This window comes from Chelon labrosus (assembly GCF_963514085.1).
Source record: "Chelon labrosus genome assembly, chromosome: 1".
Lineage (NCBI taxonomy): Eukaryota > Metazoa > Chordata > Actinopteri > Mugiliformes > Mugilidae > Chelon > Chelon labrosus.
The window spans coordinates 32824666-32846834 of NC_140337.1; the positions used below are offsets into that span (position 1 = coordinate 32824666).

At 41.8% G+C, this 22169-nt stretch overlaps 2 protein-coding genes across 2 annotated transcripts in view; both read left to right on the plus strand.

Moving 5' to 3' along the window:
* LOC311492806 (low affinity immunoglobulin gamma Fc region receptor III-like) overlaps window positions 1-22169 on the plus strand; it is a gene marked incomplete at both ends in the record, with an annotated part of 200110 nt that overhangs the window by 16935 nt on the left and 161006 nt on the right. The window lies entirely within an intron of this gene.
* Window positions 14614-16432, plus strand: LOC311487348 (Fc receptor-like protein 5; the record flags this gene model as incomplete). Its single annotated transcript, XM_084543600.1, has 5 exons — window positions 14614-14644; window positions 15077-15112; window positions 15307-15567; window positions 15647-15892; window positions 15968-16432. 5 exons carry the CDS (start codon window positions 14614-14616, stop codon window positions 16180-16182), a joined length of 789 nt encoding a protein of 262 aa, XP_084399726.1. The 3' UTR covers window positions 16183-16432.

Here is a 22169-nt window from a genome sequence, read left to right on the forward strand (position 1 = left end):
CTGATGCACAGATACGGCCACCAACTCTTATTACTCCATCTTGAATCTTTGGATCAAGTTTTGACAAATGACTACTCCTCTTCACATTTCTGCCTTTCTGTAACATGAATATTTCTTCTTGAAACTGTTGGCCTTGGATGAATTTGATAATCTCCATCTCAGCTTTCATCAAGTCTTCCACAGTCACATTTCTTTTCACTGCTGACCTTTCATATTGTTTCCTCTGGTGCACCATCTTCCTTTCACCACTGAAATCTGCTTGTGATTGTGTTTTCTGCTTCTTACTACGTTGAAGAAGCAAGTCCTTAAGCCAGAGAAACCATAACACAGCTCTTTTCAACTGGTATCAGCTGGAGTAGTGGTTAATCAACTCATGAACAGGATTTGTAACTTCTGCTGCCTGAGTGAGATGCACTTTCACTGAATGTCTCACCTCGCTGTCTTCTCCCACAATTTCCACATCATCAGGTCTATCCGGCCACTGACATTCTGGACCTTTAAGGAATGCTGGACCATGAAACCAGCTTTGGTTTCTCATGAACTTGGTAGGCATCAGCCCCCTGGATGCACAGTCAGCTGGATTAACTGAGGTGCTGAAATATCTCCATTGCTGAGGCGTTGTTGTCTCTCTGATGGTGGCAATATGGTTTGCAACAAAAGTCTTGAAACGAAGTGTTTCATTTTCAATGTACTTCAACACAGTTGTGCTGTCAGTCCAAAACATTGAATCAAGCAAGTTCATCTGAAGTTCTATTTTTAACAGTTTGTCCATATCCACGGCTACTACTGCTGCAGTCAACTCCATGCGTGGAATAGTGGTCTGTTTTAGTGGGGCAACACGTGATTTTCCCATCATGAAGGCACAATGAACACGTTCATCCTTATTTGTCAGCCTCAGGTAAGAAACTGTTCCGTAACCTTTTTCACTGGCATCAGCAAAGTGGTGAAGCTGTGCTGTAACAACAAGTCCAAAATCCACTGGTCTTACACATCTGTCGACACTCAGCTCTGACAGCTGATGTAGCTCTTGTAGCCACATATTCCATCTTCGGCCAAGCTGTGGTGGAATTTCGTCATCCCATGCGAGGCCTTCTTTACACAGTTGTTGCATGAGCATCTTTGCCGGCATGATAGTTGGAGCTAAGAAGCCCAGAGGATCATGAACTGAACTTGTCACAGACAAAATTCCTCGTCTTGTAACTGGTTTATCTTTCAGACTGATTCTAAACTTGAATAAGTCAGACTCAACACACCACAACACTCCTAAAGCCCGTTCCACAGGAAGTGAGTCATGAATAAGATCCAGATCTCTCACCTCTTTGGCTCTCTCACAATCTGGGACAGAAGCAAGCAACACTCGGCTGTTGCTAGTCCACTTCGTCAGGTGAAATCCACCACTAGCACATAGTTTTGTGAGATTTTCACACAGCTCACTGGCCTGAGCATCAGTAGTGACTGATTTTAGGCAGTCATCAACATAGAAATTCTTTAAAACTGTGTCCACTGCCTCAGGTGGTGCGTTACAGCGATTTTCTTCTGCTGTTCGTCGAAGAGCGAAGTTGGCGCAGCTGGGGGAGGAAGTAGCTCCGAAAAGGTGTACAACCATCTTGAACTCAGCAATGCTGTGACTTAAGTCCCCCTTTGGCCACCACAGGAAATGCAGCAGGTCAGTATCTTCATCAGGTACTCTCACTTGATAATACATTGCCTCAATATCAGCCATCATAGCAACTGGTTCTTGTCTGAATCGAATCAGTACTCCTAACAGAGAGCTAGTCAAATTTGGCCCTTGCAAAAGCTCACTATTTAAAGAGACTCCTTGAAAACTGGCAGCGCAGTCAAACACCACACGCAGCTTCTTCTTTTGTGGGTGGTATACCCCATGATGAGGAATATACCAAACTTTACCATCTTGGCGGTTCAGGTGTGTTGTTGGCACTGCCACTGCGTATCCTTTATTCAGCATGTCATTCATGAAACTTGTGTATTCTTTATGAAATGCAGGATTCTTCTTCAGCTTGCTCTTGAGGTTTAACACTCGCTGCATTGCTGCACTTCGGTTGTTTGGCATTTGGACATTTGTTTTCTTCAAGGGAAGATCTATGTAGTAATGACCATCCATAAAGCATGCAGAGTGTGACACAGAATCCATGAAGTGATGATCCTCTTGTGACATTTCTGATTTATCATCACAGTTGCGTTCAGGAAAGTCATGATTATATTGCTGTATGAGTAGTTGTTCCACACTCTCAATGGCGATTCTGTTGACTACAGCACACAGCTGTGTGTTGTCATCCACTGTGGTGTCACTTGACCCCTTGAGTGGTCCATTCAAAATCCATCCAACAGCAGTTTTTACTGCGTATGGTCCATTGTTCTGACTATGGATCACTTTCCATGGCTCTAAAACTTTATGCTCTTTGGTTCCTATGAGAAGTTCCACTTCTTTGTCAATGAAAGGCAACTTGACTTCACTGAGATATGGCCATCTGTCAACATCTTTTTGCAATGGAATATTGTCTTTTGAAACAGGGATGCGTTTTTGAGTGAAGACTTTAGATAATTCAATGAAATTATTATTCTCAAGACTACTGACTTCCAAACCTGTGAGGATGTAACTTTTCATTCTCCTTCTGGAATTAATGGTGCTCACCATAAGGTTGGCTTTTCGACCTTGAAGATTCAGCTGCTTTGCTAGTGCTTCAGTACAAAATGATGCAGAGCTGCCGGGGTCCATAAATGCATAAGCCTCTACAGTTTTGTTGCACTTCTTGGATTTCACTCTGATAGGCACAATAGCAAGCACACAGTTACCTCCGGCCCCAGAGCAGGCACTTGTCTCTTGATGGAAAGTTGCAGACACACAGGCAGTGTTTGTTTCATTAGTGGCTCCCTCCACTTCATTCTCAGACTTTCTTTCTTTAGCAACTTTGTCCTGCTTCGAGAAGTGCAGCATGCTAAGAACAGATCTCACGTCATCCTCTTCTTACAGTCTCTACTTAGATGACCTTTAACAAGGCAGCCAAAGCAGAATCTGTTTTTCTTCAGAAACTCCACTCTTTCTTTGTGTGGTTGTTCTCTGATCCTTTGACAGTCATCCAGGGTGTGATTCTTTCCACAAAACGCACACGGCTTCATAAATGCACAATTGAATGATGTAACATCAGTCTTTGGCCTTGATAATCCACTTTGTTTCTCTCCAATGAGCTCAATGTTAGTAGCAAAACTACTTCCTTTCTTTGCCTTAATTCCCTGTTGAAATTTCTTTGTGTCTTTCTTTTCAGGTATTGCTGTGTTGAGATCGCCGAATAGTGGATGAGAAATTATTTTTGCTTGACGATCAACAAAGTTCACCAAATCTGCAAATCTAACCCTTCTTTTGTGCAGCTCCTGAAGGTCAAAGGCATGAACTCTCCATCACTCTCTTATCTTGAATGGCAGTTTAGAAATGATGATCCTCATATTTGTGGGATTGTTCACCTCTTCCATATAATCTATATCCTCCATAGCGTTGCGACAGCTCACCAGAAATAATGAGAAAGCATTTAAAGCCTTTACATCTTCAGCCTTAATCTGTGGCCACTTGAATGCCTTTTCCATCAAAGCTGCTGCGATCTTCAGTTCATTTCCATACTTATCTTGAAGCAGCCTCACAGCCTCAGCGTATCCGTGATCGGCAGGCATATGTTGGCAGCTCTTCACAAGGTCCTGTGGCTCACCTCTGGTAAACTGCTCAAGGAAGTACAACTTGTCAGCACTACTGTCGGCTCTCTCATCAATAGCGTGGATGAAAGCTCTCATAAAAGATCTGTACTCCAGAGGGTCTCCATGAAACACTGGAACATCTCTTTGAGGTAAGCGAAACAGTTGCTGATTTTTTGCAAGTAACTCTGTGATATCAGTCTGTCGTTGCATCAGCTGGTACATCCCACCAGCACTATCCACATGATGCGATAAGTCTCTGGGTTGTCGAGACCTCATTCGTGGTGTATTTTTTATCTTGGGCTTAGCATCATAAAGCACAGCATTTCCAAGCTTAGCCGCCATAGGCTTGTCCATGTTCAATAACTTCTGGCGTTCTTCACATTCCTCATACACTTTAATTTTAGCATTAGCTGCTGCTAAAGCTGTCAAAATTTCCAGTTTTTCCTTTTCAGCTTTAATTTGTGCTTCTTTTATTTCTAATGACTGTCTTTCTTCCAGGGCAGCAGCTTGAGCAATCAGGGCAGCTCTCTTGGCTGCTTCTTTCATGCGTGCAGAGGATGCTGATGACACTTTTGACACTTTTGACACATTTGATACACTGTCCCTTGGGGTCACCTCCATGTCACATTGTGCAGATTGTGTCCATGCTTTAACTTTACTCATAAACTGTTGACATTGATCCACTTTAGGCTGAAACCAGAAATCTTGATCAGCCTCCTTTTCTTCTTCTTTCAAGTATAACATCACAGACGAATTAAGCTCAACAAACTCTTCATAAAGTCTCTTATAAACTTTCATTTCCTTTTGCACAATGTCATTAACATCAGACAGAGTGTCATTGTCCATAAGACGCTCAACTTCATTTGACTTAGCGGTCATTTGACCCAATTTACCTCTTCTTTGTCCTATGAGTTGATGAAATCTTGCCTCCAATCCCTTCTCCGTGAGCACTCTCTGACGGCTGCTGGTCCGGGAGACGGCATCCTCAGCGTCCTCCTCACAGTCCGCCATAATGCGTCCAAAAGTTTAGATGGTTAAATCTGCTCACAATGGCAACGTTAAACAACTCACAGTTCCATCCAAATAACTTCCAACTTCGTGCGCTTCAGTGGCATGACGCGTAAAAGTCCCATTAATCCGACTCCGCTGCGCAATCTCTACCGGCACGTAAATCCCGATGTCCTCAGGTGCGCTACAACGCTTTAGTTGGATCTTTGTATTTCTTGGCTTGTCTGATAAACAGTCTTAGTTTGTCAGCTTTTTACTTAATGTAATGGCAAAATTTTTGTTTTTAGTTTTCGTTCCATTATAAAGCCACTTCCTTCAGTGTTCGCAGCAGGCGGTTTCTGACTCGTATCCAACCCAAAGAAGAAATAATTCACTGGAACACGATTGTGGTGCGTTCTTGAATTTAATCCAACATAAAGGGTCCGTAGTACAAGTTGCATTCATTCTATAAGGCTTGGACACGGTAAAAAGCTGTTTTCATCCAAAACTGCTCACACTGTCTGAGTAATCAAAAGCGCACACCTGTCTAATCACTAAGAACAGCAGCGTACGTCACCAGGCATCAGACTTCTACAAAAAATCATATTAAACGATAAACTATCATAATCAAATTAGATCTTAATTCAAATGTTAATTGATATTATGCAAACTTCTGAAAACAACATTTTCACTTGATTTGGCTCTTACACATTGTGATGAACTGATGTGTAGTTAGTGTTTAACTCTGAGCTCTGGTCCACACTCAGTAGTTGTTAGTAGGATCCATTCATCACTGGTTTGTTGTGAGGATGGAATTAGACTTTGTGAAACCATGAGAGAATAAAGAGACAGACTGATGAGAACAGAGATCCTCTGCTGGGAGTTTTCAGCCTCTCAAACTGTCTCTTGATCCAATTATTAATGTAGAACTTTAGAACTCTGCATGTAAAACCACAGCAGCAACTTCCTCCTGCTGACTGCACTGAACTGTATCTGATCAGATGGTGTGATAGTGGCACTTCTCAGTATAGTGTGGTCTCCTTTGGCTGCTCTTAGTGTGTACATTGTGTGAGTTTTGTGTCTTGTTGTGAGATGTGTCAGCTTTTACAAATAGCAGCAAACTGTTTGTGGTCGTCCACTTCTCTGTTTCTCAAACATTTCCACCAGAGGTGTTAAGAAGAGAAAAAAACTGTAAAAAGCTGCTGCTGTAAATATGCTGACAGTAATGATGCAGTTCAATAAAGAAAGAGGAACAAATGAACACAATAAGAGTTTGGAGCTAAGAATCTGTTGGTGATTAGACTCTGATGATGAGAATCAACTTCTCAGAGCAATGTCCCAAATGGAGGAAGGAGTCTAGACGTCAGTGGTGGAGCAGAGTTAATAGATCTCTGGAAAGATCTCAGATGAATCTGAAGGAAAGAGTTTGCTTCCTGAATCTTCCTGGTCTCTGTTTCTAGTCCCAGTAATATTGACCAATCATGTTTGAGCAGGCTTTGGTTCCATGCAGGTAAACAGATGATACCTGATGTGTTCCCAGACACCAGATCACTGGTGGAAACTACAGCTGAGACTCTCTGGACATCCAGAAGGATGAGGTGGTGATGGAGAGGATTCAAACATATTTAATGAACAGAGAGACAGAAAGATCATTGGACAGTTTAGAGATGATGAGACTGATTTTAACAGCGTGAGACAAAGAAGATAGAGAAGCAGGAACGCTGCAGCAGCCGCGCTGCTGTAGCGATACCTGAGCGGTTGTCAAGGCAACCATGAGACTCTGATGAGTTTGTCAATAAAGTTGGGAGGAGGAGCTAATTGACGTACCTGTCTGACGCACGTAAAACACCTGCGGGTCAGTTCTGATAGATATAAATATTATCTACCCTGATACAGTTATGGACCTTGAGTTTGACATGTGTGGTTTATGAATGATCATTTATTTAATATACAGTAGAATTAGACATTATAAATATTATATATGGTCATTTAAAAAACAAATCATACTAATAGATTAACAGTTAACAAATAAATAAACTTGTTTATATTTTAAAAGTTCATTGGTACAGATTTCATTAAAGATTTAATTAACTGCACTTTATAAGAGAATGTGTTCATTGTGTTCAATAAAACATAGCACTACTGCGGCCCCCACAGGAGTCGGGCCCGTGGTGGTCATGGCCCAGAAGAGCCGTGGTGGGCGTCCCTTATTTTCATTTCTGAAAGGTGGCAACCCTAGGTACTATAAACATATGCAGCCATAGTGAAGTGGTGATGGGAGGGTCCACACTGGACTGTATTTATGAACACACGTCTCCTGTGACATGTGGGGGTGTTGTCCTAAACCTGCAACAGTTCTTTTCATTAGTGATTACTGCCATATAAAGCAGCACATGATCAAGCAGCTATTTGTTTCAGCTCTTCCAGGTTGTGTCTTATGTCTTCATTTTCTTGGACAGTTCAAAAGACAACTAAAGTGCAGAGAGTGTCTTCATGGAAGCATCAGGATTGTAAACCCTGTGATCTAACAACAGTGTTTGATTTGTCTGTGTTCAGAGGTTCCACCAGAGCCAGAGGTCGTCTACTCTTCACTGAAGTAGTCCACCAGTCCACCCACTGATGTCCAGTTGCTGGACTCTGACTGGTCCCCTCAGCCCCTCAGACCACAGTACACCTGTTTGACAAAGACCTGGATGTGTTTCAAGTCTTTCTAAAACTGGACTCTCTCTAAATTAGTCTTTTAATGGTAGTGTGAAATAAATTCATCTGACTCTGGTCCTATCTGTTTGGAGAAGCTACTGATATTCTGCTTCAGAGGTACATGTGTCATTTTCATCAAGTGAGGCAGATAGACATAGATAAGACCTCTGACTGTCTGTGATCCTCTGATCCATCTAATGAATGATTTGATTTGATTAATGACTGGGAGGCTGATTATTGCATTGCTGTCACTGCTTTGTGTTTATTGCAGTCATTTCCTGTTTTATTTTGAAAGGTTACTAAACCTTTAAAACAATCACATTTAGTTTATTCCTAATAATCCTGGTGATCCTGAGTATTACAGCTGAGACAATGCTGTGCTGTCTTCTTAACTAAAGGTTTATTTCTAATCTTTCTGTGCTGGCTAACCTCGTTCATTGATCTTTGGATCACGTCCTGTTGAAGCAGCTGCTTTAATAATAACTGTATCCATCATGTAGGACTGTGTAAAGCTAGTGTGCTGCTTACTGCTGTTAATGGAGAACCTCTAGGATCTGAGCTTGGTCCACTTTCATTCTCTCTTTATAGAAATGATTTAGTTAGTTGAGTTATTGAACACAGAACTTATACTCATTGTATTCTGGCTTGTGAAACAAAAATAAACAATACTACAATGAATGTTAGTTCTTTATTGTCATTATTTCAGAGGCAGCTTCTTAGATTCAATGAAACTCTTCATCTTCCCACATGGAATTAATGAATCACCTTAAAGTCTTCCCTCTTCCCTTGTTAACTTTAATGGAGCTTGATCTCATAGACGTATTACATCATAGATATTCAGAAGTGTCACTGGTCTTTGACCAAAACATACAGTGTTTCTTTTCTTTGTCTTTTACAGATATAGGATATGAACACATGAATATGTACAAATGTTTTTCATAGACTACAACTCAGCATTCAACACAATCACCCTCAGCTTTTGATTGAACACCTGAGCCTCAACTCCTCCCACTGCAACTGGATCCTGGACTTGTTTAGGAGACCTCAGTTAGCCCAGGACCATCACACTGAACAGCCCCTCAGGGCTGCATGCTTAGACAACTGCTGCTTATTGTGCTGACTCACAGCTAGCACCACACTGTTCCAGTCCCATTGGAATGAGAAAGAAGCAGCACTGGATATAAGAAACAACAACAACATGTAAAGACAAACGGACCCATGCATCTGTTCTGTAGCAAATCAAACGTTAATCAAATTACTTCACCATCACAGAGTAACTGACTAACTTTGAAGAGCTGCTGGCTTTTGATTTCAATGTTCATTTACATCCTCTGCCTCCATCAGACAGAAGAAAGCTGCTGTCCTACTAACTGATGACCGTCACATGTTGACTCTTTTACTGCATATCAGTCCTGAAGCAGCACACAGGGCTGCTGCTGCTGCTGCTGCTGCTGCTGCTGCTGCTCCACCTCCATGATGTCCTGTCTCTCAGTATATGTGGCAGCAGGTTGCTGGGTCCAACCTTGGACAGTCCTCAGGTCCTGCAGATGTAACCTCTGTGTCCCCTCAGAAGGCTGCTAATGTCTCTGAGACACTCTGATGGACATGATGTTGGAAAGCAAACATCTCCCTCTACTGGTCACATGGAGACACTGCAGGGATGGTGTCAGGTCAGACTGTTGTACACATTAGTTGATTGAAAACACTGAAGTGAGGCCTCATTGTTCACAAAGACTGAAGCAGTAAAGTGACCTTAGAGAAAAGACCAAGAGAAGATCTCAGTCCAGCTCTAATCATCTTCAAACTATGCTCATACATGCTGGTTAGGTTCACTGGTGATTCTAAATTGGCCGTAGGTGTGAGTGTCTGTGTTCTTGCCTGTCACATTCACATCATCTGTCTCTGTCCAGGTTCTGTTCTAGTTCAAAATACCATCTGACCAAGTACAGTCCAAATACATGGATGTGTTCCTGCCTTGTCTGTTCTATCAGAAGGCAACTAGTGTGGAGCTGTAGTAATGTGATGTGTATCCATTATATTTTCCAGACAGTGATCCAGCTGCAGTCTACTCAGCAGTGAGGACACCACAAGACGTCACTTATGGACAAATATTCATCAGAGACAAGAAAGACAAGTCAAAGACCAGAGGTACAGCTGCTCTTCTTTGGTTCACTACTACAGCTTTACTCTCAGATATATGCTAACATCAAAATGCTAACACCTAATGCTAACACCAAATGCTAACATGCTGATGATCTTCATCATGTTCACCCTCTTAGTAGCATGCTAACATTTTCTAGCATGAGGCTGATGGAATGTCATGACATTTGAAAGTTGAAAGCGTCAAAGCTTTCTAGGAGAACGAAGTAGAACATAAACAATAAACATGGCCGACTGCGATAAGATAATATTTGTAACTGACAATGTTTGAAATTGTGGTCTCCCAAACTCTTTTCCACCAGCAATACGTGATATATTTCTCTCTGTGCTGAAAGCTAGCGGTAGACACGCAACAAACCTCCTCTTTTTTTGTCAGACTGGTTCGTGGTTGTTTTGTTACGTTAGGCTACACTTCATCTTCAACTTTATGCAGAGAGATTATAGGGACATATCTTCACGCAAAAGTCATGTTGTGTAATAGGACGGTATCTATAGTATGACCAAAAAAAAAAAAAAAAGATGAATGCATTTTGTAGTCTAGTAAATTATGATTTAACATTCACAGTGTGCATGTCCGTGGGCACCACTACTGTTCCCTGACTTCATTAGTAGGACCTTTGACTTCAAGTGGCATTCCAGAGCACTTTTCCTAGTAGGAGATCAGAAATTTCCGACCTCCCAGTTTTCCAGAATGCAGTAATATTATTAGGATTGATCCCGAATCTGTTTCTGTTGTGACAATCCATCCAATAGTTAAATTAGCTTTCAGTCTGGAGCTGATTTTAAAAACCATGAGAGAATAAAGAGACAGACTGATGACAACAGAGATCCTCTGCTGGGAGTTTTCAGCCTCTCAAACTGTCTCTTGATCCAATTATTAATGTAGAACTTTAGAACTCTGCATGTAAAACCACAGCAGCAACTTCCTCCTGCTGACTGCACTGACCTGTAGTCTGATCAGATGGTGTGATAGTGTCACTTCTCAGTATAGTGTGGTCTCCTTTGGCTGCTCTTAGTGTGTACATTGTGTGAGTTTTGTGTCTTGTTGTGAGATCTGTCAGCTTTTACAAATAGCAGCAAACTGTTTGTGGTCGTCCACTTCTCTGTTTCTCAAACATTTCCACCAGAGGTGTTAAGAAGAGAAAAAAACTGTAAAAAGCTGCTGCTGTAAATATGCTAACAGTAATGATGCAGTTTAATAAAGAAAGAGGAACAAATGAACACAATAAGAGTGTGAAGGTCTGTCCAGCTGGAGGCTGGACCCCTAAGGAAGAGACAATACTGTGTGTTAAAGTCAAAGGACTTGAGTTTATTCACAAAACTCAGCAGGGACATAATTCCCGGAACATAAAACAAAAATGCAAAAAAGGCAAACAAAAGGCGCTGGAAACGAGAAGAGAAAACGAGTTTCACAAAGCGGCTGCCGGGGCAGGAATCTGGCTCTCTCTGGGAGGCACTGGAAAAGAGGGAAAAACACAAGAGATGAGTTCTAGGTTTGCAAAAGATAAATGCTCAAAGCCACAAGGCAAGGCCTGAGAGCTAGCACAAACCATAACATGTGGAATTATCTGGCACTGGAGGGAAGCCATGGCCAGCCTTTTAAAGAGTGTTGATTGAAAACTGGTCACAGCTGAGTCAGGTGCTCCTGCCAGATGCCTGCCCAGGTGAGCCTAATGAGGGAAAAAAGAACAAAAACAGCACCAGCACTGGAATTTGTTGGTGATTAGACTCTGATGATGAGAATCAACTTCTCAGAGCAATGTCCCAAATGGAGGAAGGAGTCTAGACGTCAGTGGTGGAGCAGAGTTAATAGATCTCTGGAAAGCTCTCAGATGAATCTGAAGGAAAGAGTTTGGTTCCTGTTCCACAAGCATTTTCACCAGAGTTCACCAGAGTTGTTAAGAAGAGAAAAAATATGAAAGTTATAGAGTTAGCAGATCTGCAGACCATATAGACTGTCTGGCCACAAAAAAAGTCTCTACCTGGATTTAACTAAGCAAACTGGTAGGAGCCTCCTATTGGATAATTACTGCATGGGTGATTATCTTTCAGCTGACAACAAGTTATTTAAGCCCAACTGATCCAATGAGTAGCTTCTCATTTCTTCAACAACCATGTCTAAAGACACACCCTGTGGTTGACTTATATTTTGAGGGACCGCACATGACCGTCTCCTGCTCTGTGACCAATGAGCTGACAGCGGGAATCCCTCTCATCTCACTGGTCAAGGTACTGTTGCTTGCGAAGAAGACAACAACTTTTACTCACACTTTTCTTATTGCACTTTTACAAGAGGAATGTTCTGCTTTCTATTGTTTTATATTAATTTGTACAGTTTTAAGTGAAGCAGGAAAGGTTTCTGTTAATTTGAATATTTCGTATTAAAAATAAATTGTTGTTTGTTTTGCACGCGTTCATATCACTCAAAAATATGAATCTAATTCAATTCAGGTTTGAGTCAAAAGTTCAAAACTTTTCACACACACAAAAAAAGCTAAAACTTCGTCACGCTGGGAATGGTGAAGGCAACCGGGTCGACTGGCCCTGCCAATGAGGTGTCCCTTATTTATTTTTCAGGGAGTTGGCAACCCTTTGTGCATATGTTGTGCTGCATTTACAAAATAGAATATATTGACTCCTTCAGTATGTTGTTTTAATTTTTTTTTATTTGTTACCATGATTACTTTTATTCTCTGGCCCCTTAGTTTGCCTCATTTTCATGAGCTGGCCTCAATTCCCAATTAATTGAATAGCCCTGGCCTACGCCCATGAGTCTTTAGCTGCTTTAGATCAGCAGTATGGGGAACCCCACCATTTAGCACTCAAAGAAATAACCAAAAGTCCAACCTGGTGACGCTGAAGCATTTCATAACTTTGCAGTCAGAATCCAGTCTCTAGTGGGGATGTTACAGGCTATGGGGCAGAATGAGGGAGCAGCAGAGCTAGCATGTTCCTCACATATGCAACATCTCCTCAGTAAGCTGCTGTCTGATTCAGTTGCTAACTTCATCCGCTATATCCGTTCAGCCCGACCAGGAGTTTCCTACACCCTAGTAGATTTTGAAACGTATTCTGCTACCCACCAGGAGTGGCAAATGGACACAATCAGCCTAACAGTGTCAGACGTAGTAATGGTGATGGACCCACAGCTGCCTAGCAGACTCTGGGATATTTGGAAGGTAACCCGCCTTTCTCCCAGTGATGACGGGCATATCCGTAGAGTGGAGCTGAATATCAATGGGAAACCATACATCAGACCTTGCAAGGCTAATAACCCTCCCCTCAATAATGGATCCTGAGGCCACATAGTCAGTCATATGTTGCCATATTTGAGGGGTGGCTGTAGAAAATACTCCCACCTGCCCAGGCCCAGGTAGGCGGGACTTACACTGATCAACCAAACAGACTTTACCTGAGGTGATAAGAAAGCTCAGCCAGGCTCTGCTTGGCCCGTTTTTCTTTGTCCACCAGAGCATGCTGCCTGGCTGTGGAGCTGCAAACTTTCCAGTTGATTGTTAACCTTGGATGCATTATCTGAGAGAGTTAATGTTGGTTCTTAATGCATTGAAGTAATATATGTTCTAATAGATTTATTCCTGTACCTTTGGTAACTTGGTTTCACTGTCATTTATTCTCAGCAAATGAATCATCTGTAGACAACAATCAACTTTGAACTGAGAAGAAAATAAAAGGTTGAAAGGCTCCCTTTTGGTCCTCATATTTTGACTGATATGCCAGTGTAGAAGCTATATATACAATCCACAAACCCGTTTTTTACAGTATCCTTCGCCGATGAGCTCTCTCCAACTCAATCTTCACCCCCTTCATCCTCAAAGCCCAGCAATACCCGCAGTCATTCCTGACATTACAGACATTGGCTCAACTACTCTCCTCATCAGCTGACTCCCATTAGGCCTTCACAGCAAACTCTTCACATACCTCCATTGACTGACATCAGAGACCGGACTGGGGTGGCTCATCAGCATACCCTGTGAAGGAATCTCCTTCATCTTCTCTGACAATAAAGCAAAGTTATTCCAACTGTACTCACTGTCCACTTAACTAGAGTCAAGTCCATGCGAAGAGCGGCACAGTCAAATCAAGAATGCTTTATTGTCATTATGTGAGAACATAATGAAATTTTGGGCAGTAGCGCCTGGCGTGGTGTGGTAGTTAGTACTGATGCCCCCCAGCCAGAAGGTTCTGGGTTCTAATCCAGGCCGACTGGTTCCTTTCTGTGTGTAGTCTGCATGTTCTCCCTGTGTCTGTGTGGGTTCTCTCCAGGTTCTCCAGCTTCCTCCCACCGTCCAAAGACATGCTGGTTAGGTTCATTGGTGATTCTAAATTGGCCGTAGGTGTGAGTGTCTCTCTGTGATAGCCCTGAGATAGACTGGAGACCTGTCCAGGGTGGACCCCCCCTCTAGACCAATGACAGCTGGGATAGACTGGAGACCTGTCCAGGGTGGACCCCCCCCTCTAGACCAATGACAGCAACTCTTCACAGGACGAGCGGTTACAGAAGATGAATGAATGAACTTCATGCAAACTGTTATCAGGCCAACATGTATTCACCAGTTTCACACTCACTCCTCTGCCAGAGTGGTCTGCTGTGTGAGATTTTTCAGTGTTCCTGGTACTCACCATGTCTGTCTCCAACACACCTGCCTCCTGGTAAATCATCTTAGTCTTCTGTTCCAACAGTTCTGCCTTTGCCCTCCTGGTAAAAGTGTCAATATAAAGCTTTAATAAAAGCCCAGAAACTTATGATCAAAAGAACAGTTTCAAGTTGTTCCCTCAAACACACATTTGTCCATCAACGTTATCTTTTGTGTCACTGAACATAACTTTGACATATTCATGTTTTAATTTGCATTCTGTATTGTATTGGTGTCAACATGATAAAATATTGTCTTTTAATTTCATCTTTACTGCAAACAAACAAACTTTTCTCAAAATAGTCAGGAGAGAAGAAACCACAACGCTAACAGTCACAGGAAGTAGGAGGGATTTACTTGATGTGACAATGAACTGAACACAGTGTAGATATGATGAGAAGACACGATGGAGGAAGCATCTCTACTGCTGCTGCTCTGTAAGTTTTCTCTGTGTTCATGTTTTGATGAAGAAACCTTTCGTGTTATTTTAGATTAAAACACAAATCTGCTGCTGTTCTGTCGTCTAATGAAATTCATGTTCCTGTCTGTGTGTGCTTCCAGTGAAGTTCATGCAAATGTTTTTTCTGAAGTAATTTCTCACTGAATGAGAATATTACAGAAAACACCGTTCTATTCTTTGACTTGATTAACATTCACTAAATATATATATATATTTTTTAATGAAATGTTTCCCTGTAACACTCTCAGAACATGTTGGGGACATTATTAGATGTTACAAAAAATATTTTCTGTTCGAAATTTATACCTGTAATGTTTGTCTATAACTTTAACACAACATAAAAGAGAGAAGCTGGAGACAGCAGCTTAATGTGAAACCTCAGACTAACCTGAGTGTCATTTTTCTTCAGTTCTAACATCTCTGCTGTGCAGCACAACAAACCAAGGTTAGTCAACTTATTCTCACAGCGTGAAACTCACTGACTGTAGAAAACTGCTTCACAGGAGTAGAATGGTATGGCAGGTCTGCTGTTTTGTATTTTATAAGATTGTCTAATCATAACCTCTCATTAAAAATGGCTTAAACCACTGATTATTAGAAAATGTAATACTGTGGTAAATCCTTCGCTCTTCGTTCCAGCTCGTCTGACTGTGAGTCCCAGCAGCTCTCAGGTCTTTAAAGGACAATCTGTGTCTCTGAGCTGTGAGGAGGACGACAGCTCTGCTGGATGGACTCTGAGGAGAAACACCACCACAGGACAGAGGACTCAGTGTAAGGACTGGGGAAAACCAGCTGGTTCTTCCTGTAACATCAGTGGTGCTGCCACTAGGGACAGTGGAGTTTACTGGTGTGAGTCCAGAGAGGGAGCAACCAGTAACAGCATCAACCTCACTGTCTCTGGTAAGCTCAGACTGTGGAGTTAGTATTGATGAAGCTGTGTGGAAATGGATGAAATGCTGTAGTTTGTCTCTGTGTTGAGGTGGACCAGTGATCCTGCAGAGTCCTGTCCTCCCTGTGATGGAGGGAGATGACGTCACTCTGCTCTGTAAAACAAAGACCACTCCCTCCATCCTCTCAGCTGGTTTCTATAAAGATGGCTCCTTGATCAGGACTGAGTCTACAGGTCACATGATCATCCACCATGTTACCAGGTCTGATGAAGGCCTCTACAAGTGTCACATCATCAGTCATGGAGAGTCTCCATCCAGCTGGTTCACTGTCACAGGTGAGGAGCTTCACTTTGATTTCAACTCTTATTTCATCCACATGTTCACCTGACCAGGTGAGAGTCTCTCTACAGGTAAACCTACAACCAGAGCCCCGCCCACCTCTGGAGCTCAGACCTCTTATGGAGCCCCACCCACCACAGGAGCACCATCCCCTCCACCGTCCTCTGTCCATCTTGTCCTCAGACTGGTCTGCCACCTGGTGGTGTTCTGTCCATACTTCATCTCCACTCTCCTCATGGTGTCTTTATATCGACACAGACCAACAGGTAACACTCTGAATCACTGACCTCACTAACTCTCACCATGAAATGATCTACTTTTTATCACTAAAGGAACTGGCCTGACCGTTTCTATGGTTACAACCCCACCCATCCAGGCTGAACAGGTATTGGATGATGAGGATGGATGGATTGGATGATGTCACCACAGTGCATCACATGTACTGAACCAATGACAGTGTTTGTTTGTATGGGACTCTTCTAAATGTACCTGCCTAAAGAATACATCATGTACCTGGCTATTGTTTACTGACATCATACTGGGAAATCTATCAAGATACAATAATAATAAACCAAACATCTTTTCTGTCAGTGTTTCTGTGATCATGTGTTTTGTTTTTCTTCTATTCTCATGTCAAAGTGTTAACTGGTAGCTGCTGCAGAAAGAGGAGGAAAGATATTTAAATATCTGTCAAACTACTTCTGGTCTAATTCTAGTCCAGAGGCTGCTGGCTGAGTCTGATCTGCTGGATGTGTGTTGGTGTCCAAATGTTAGCAACACTCATTTTAAAAGCTATGACATTCTTTTCAGTTCAGTTTAGCTTCAGTTTTATAGATAGTTACCTGTTAATCCTGTGAAACAGTTTGTCCTTGGCTGTTACTGCCAAGCCTCCCAGCCTGAGTCAGAAATAGAGAGATTTCAAGTCACAGTGTGTGAAACACAGAAGTTATGATCCTAGTTGGTGTTGTTTCTTACAAGTCGAACCTCCTGATTTTTATTCCTTGCATCTCATTTAGTGCCAGTTGACATTTAGGCCAAGCAAACAATGTGGTGAAAACCACTATGGGTTTAACACCATCTAGTGGCTGTAGGAGGAATAACATATTGCCAGACTTCAAGATCATGCTGTAGGCAGCCACACTACAACCTGCTTAATGGCACCCTCCATACAAGACACAACAGTGAAAGAAGACAAGAAGAAAATAAATGAATCACACTGTCAAAAATATGTTCTAGTTCAGATGCCAGGATTTATTATACACACAAGATGCAGGACCCTTTGATGCTTAGTATTAAAGTTCTTGTGTGACCTTACATTAGAGACAATCCAGATGAGTAAGAACTAATGTTTGAAGCATTTCATCAGGTCAAAGCTCAGAGCTGGCTGAGTAGTGACAGGAAGCAGCTTGCAGGTGGCAGCACAGCATCCTAACAGTCAGGCATCCATTCACTTCCCGTGTTCTGGCTGTTGGATTATGACATGCTGATGAGCCAACAGGACAGTTACAGAACGTTTAATCCTTCCCATCATCTGAGCAGACCACCTGTGGTGTGTTCTGCTTTGGCTGAGGATAGATACAAAAGATGAGCAAGACATATAGCTAATAAGACACATTAAACATTAAATATGAAGCAGGATATAAAAGATAAGAAGGACTCAACAGACCAACGTAGCTTCCTCCTGCTGTTTCCTGTGAGCAGTTTGAAGTTGGTGATGTTTCTCCTGTAAGAAACTAGAGAAATTAGAAATGATGAAGTCTGTTTGAATGAATCCTTCCAATGTGTTCATTAGATGCTTTTCCTCAGTGACACAAGTGACCACTAGACCAAACTGTCAGCATGGTTGAGGGACAACAACATCTTCATCTTTCTGAACACATGTATAGAGGAGGTCAGGGTGGCTGAATGAGTCAACAAACCTACTCTGTAGTCAGCATCTTTAACCTGGTGGTTATTATTTCAACCATGACAACAAATCTCCCAGACACCATAAGCCTTATGAAATAATTGAACTCTCTGCAGTATCCTCCATTTTTTCATGTTACTGTATTTATTATTTTAAAAGTGTAATTCTGTTCTGTAACATATAAGCAAATACCTGGTCTGATTTTTATAGCACAGTCTTTTGAATGTATGTGCTGCTTTAAAGACACAGGATATGACAGTTAGCTAAGTTAAGATAAGGTTTTATTTGTCACATGTACAGTTATACATGTTATATACACTTATAAGGGGGTAGCTCTTGTATTTCCATACATTTACAATATTACAGCTGTGTCAATAAAGTGGCAGGTCCAGTAATACAGTGAGACTTAAAAGTCCAGTTCAGGCTCAGTTTGATCATTTCATCACCACAGATGTGAGGGCTAGGGGCCTGAGGTCGTTGGGACTGGTGGGGTGTGGTTTCTTTGGGACACGGGACTATTATGGACTTCTTAAAGCAGGCTGGGATCACACACTGTCTGAGTGAGAGGTTGAATGTCACCATCACTTCAATGACAGAGCTCGAGTAGGACATCTAGTGGACAATAAGACGGAGTGCAGTCTGAGCAAAGTTCAGCGACTTCACTCCATGATCGTTCATCAACTCCCACCAGTGTGCATGTTACAGCTTTGACACCAACTCTTTTTATTTGCTCCCAGTAATCATGGTTTAGTATTGTTACAGAATCTTTAGTACTGAATGCAGCTCTGTTAAACCAAATCTCTGCCGACTTGGTCTCTATTTGCAGGTCTCTTTGGGCCGTATTCCTAAAGATTCTTTTCTCAAAGAGTTGCTCCTCGTGGCCAAACTCTATTCTATTTTAGCCAAAACTGGGTTGAAGTTATTCAATATCATATTCTCTAGTCCTGGATTGAAAGGTATCCCAAGGTATTTTAGATTTTTACTTACCCACTTAAATTTCCAGTTTAGAAAGCGACTTAAACACAGCTGAAAAACAGCTTTTGGAAAGTGGCATCACTTCAGACTTAGTTCAATTGATCATGTATCCTGATATAGATGAGAATGAGCTGATGGTTTCTAAGATGGCAGGCACCTCTGAGGGTCTGATATCAGGCCCCAATATGTCATCTGCGAAAATGAATAATTTGTTTTCTTGTCCACCCATTGTTATTCCTATGGTTGATTTATTTGATCTTTTGGCTTCTGCAAGAGGCTCCAGTGCTATAATAAACAAGAGTGGTGAGAGTGGGTCTCCCTGTTTTGTCCCTCGTCTTGCTGCAAAAGCCTCTGACCTCAGACCATTAGTTGTTACTATAGATTTAGGCTGGCTATAGATGAGCTTAATAATGTTCTGAAGTCCAAACCAAAACCAAATATTTGTAAAACAAAAATGAGGTAGCTCCAGCTAACCCGATCAAATGCTTTGTTTGCATCTAGAGACAGAGCAGCTGTTGGAGTATCTAAATCCTTGACTTTCCAGATTAAATGAAGTAAACGTCTGAGACTATCCACCTGATCTGGACGGATGATAGAAGTTATTACATCCTTTATTCTGATTGCAAAGATTTTTGTGAAGAGCATTTAATCACAGCGTAGCAGAAGGCTAATTGGCCTGTAGCTTCCTCCAGGGGTGCGTTTCCCTTTTTCAATATAAAGGTAATTATTGGCTGTCATTGATGGTAGGAGTTGCCCCATAGCAATAGCTGAGCTAAATGTTTTTAGTATCTCAGGGCCAAGATCCTCTGCAAACCGCTCGTAGAATTCACTTGGGATCCCATCTATACCTGGGGTTTTCCCTGAAGGCAGGGACTGTATAGTTTTATTCACCTCCTCTCGTGTCAGCGGATGTTCCAGATACCTCATATCTTCTTCTGATACTTTAGTAAGATTTAAATGTTCAAAGAATTTGTTTGCTTCCTCTAGGTCTAGTCCCCCCTCCGCCCTATAAAGCTCTTCATAGAACTGTTTAAACACACTGTTAATTTCTTTGTGGCCAGTTTTGTCTCTGACTGCCTCTATGTGCTGAGCTGCTTCTCTAGCTTTCAAGTGAGTGGCCAGTAGTTTGCTGGCTTTTTCACCAGATTGGTACCATTTTTGTTTTAATCTGTATAGAGAATATCCTGCTTTTTTGTGAGTATACTATTTAGTTTATATTTAATCTTAACTAAATTGGCAAGGTTTGCATTGTTCGGCTTTTCCCAAAATTCCTTTTCTAGTCATTTAATTTCTTCTTCATACTGAGTCATTTTTATCTTATCCTGTTTCTTTTTTAAGGCTGTTTGCTGCATAATGTTACCCTGTACACTCTAAAAGGTAATAGCTATGCTTACTTAAATCGTGATAGTGTACTTTACTTAGTTGCCCCTATCCTGTTGATTTAACTCATGGAATGTAAGTATGTACACATTTTTCCTTAAAGAGCTGTAAAACTAAGGTCATCTGAGTAAACTGGACTTGTAACTTTATGTTCCTGGAGTGAACACGGAGGCTCAGCGCTGCACATGCGCAGTAGAGCAGCACAAGAGAACAGGTGTGCAATTTGGTATCGATCCGATACCAAGTAAACACAGGGCCAGTATCGCCGATACCGATATCGATACTTTTTAATAATTAAGGTGGATGCGCCATCAGTCTGAATCAAAATCTAAATCTGAATGAATTTTCATGACATTTTAAGGGGTTTTGTGATTTTCCTCTCGGATTATTAATCATTTAAAATCCAGTACATAATTTGGGCAGAGTTTGTAAGTAAATAGAAAATACTTTATTATCGCAGTAAAAGATAAACGGAAACGTAAGTATCCATCTCATTACATTGGTATCGATATTATCGATATTTGGATCGATTCGCCCACCTTTCTGTGTGGAGTTTGCATGTTTTTCCTGTGTCTGCATGGGTTCTCTCCGGGTACTCCGGCTTCCTCCCACCATCCAAAGACGAGAAGAAAAAGATTTTCCATGTGGTGGGCTTAGAATATTTGTCCATTTTGGTTTTGTTAACATGTTTAAGAGTATACAAATGTGATTGTTAAAGCTGTCTGAAGCTTAAGTGAATTATTGTGATAAAAGGAGCCTTGTTGAAGTCAGGGAGAAAGATAGATTTCTGCATTTGTTTAGAAAGATTTGCTAATAAAAGATTATTTTGTAAGGCGTATAGTTTTATTTTGTCATTTCATTTGCTGGGCGGCACAGTGGCGAGGTGGTTAGCACTGATGCCTCCCAGCAAGAAGGTCACCGGTTCGGCTGGGCCGGCTGGCCTTTCTGTGTGGAGTTTGCATGTTCTCCCTGTGTCTGCGTGGGTTCTCTCCAGGTTCTCCAGCTTCCTCCCACCATCCAAAGACATGCTGGTTAGGTTCATTGGTGACTCTAAATTGGCCGTAGGTGTGCATGTGAATGTGAATGGTTGTCTGTCTCTCTGTGTTAGCCCTGCGATGGACTGGCGACCTGTACCCCCTGCCTCTCGCCCGATGACAGCTGGGATATGCTCCAGCAGACCCCCGCGACCCTTAACAGGAATAAGCGGGTATAGAAAATGAATGAATTGGTGCCCTTGTCTTACAGTTTTTTCTGATAGCTTAGATGCAATTTTTTAAACTTTTGGCTTTTTTTGCAAAACTCTACACACAAATCACAAAACCTTTCACCCAAATAGCAAAACACATTAGATTACTTGCAAAAGCACGTTTTTGCACTAATTGCATAAACACTTTTTGCTAAACTGTTCACACTCTTTCAAAAATAGTATTTTTGTATCCGATGGTGCACACAAGCCATAATATCAGTAAGCACACAAAGCAGCCACTGCACACTGGCAGTAACAATGAAAAACTCATTTGGCTTTTGCTTATCCTGTGTGCAGGGCATATCGGTTTTCAGTACCTTATACAGTAACACACAGGGGTCAAAGTGTATGGATATTTATTTACACACATCAAAATACGTAAACATAAAGTGTGTTTTTCAAGTCAAGGCACAAAAAAAAAACATATAATGGAGAATATCACTGAGGGAAAAAAAAATCAGTCTTGTCTTCTTACGGGGTCTGGCCACAAAATTTCATCAACATCACATGCAATGTCTTCCATTGCTAGGCAGCGGGGATAATATCTCCTCGAGTGTCGTATCCAGGCCTGACATGATACCTGGTCAATGTCTACGCATGCCTCCTCCATTGCCTCTAGAAGGGCTATGCGCTGATGGGGGCGACGGTCATAGACCTTCCAGCGCCAAGAAGAGAAGAACTCTTCAATTGGATTCAGGAATGGAGAGTAAGGGGGGAGGTAGACCGCAATGAAGAGCGGGTGATCGATAAACCAGTTGCGGACCAG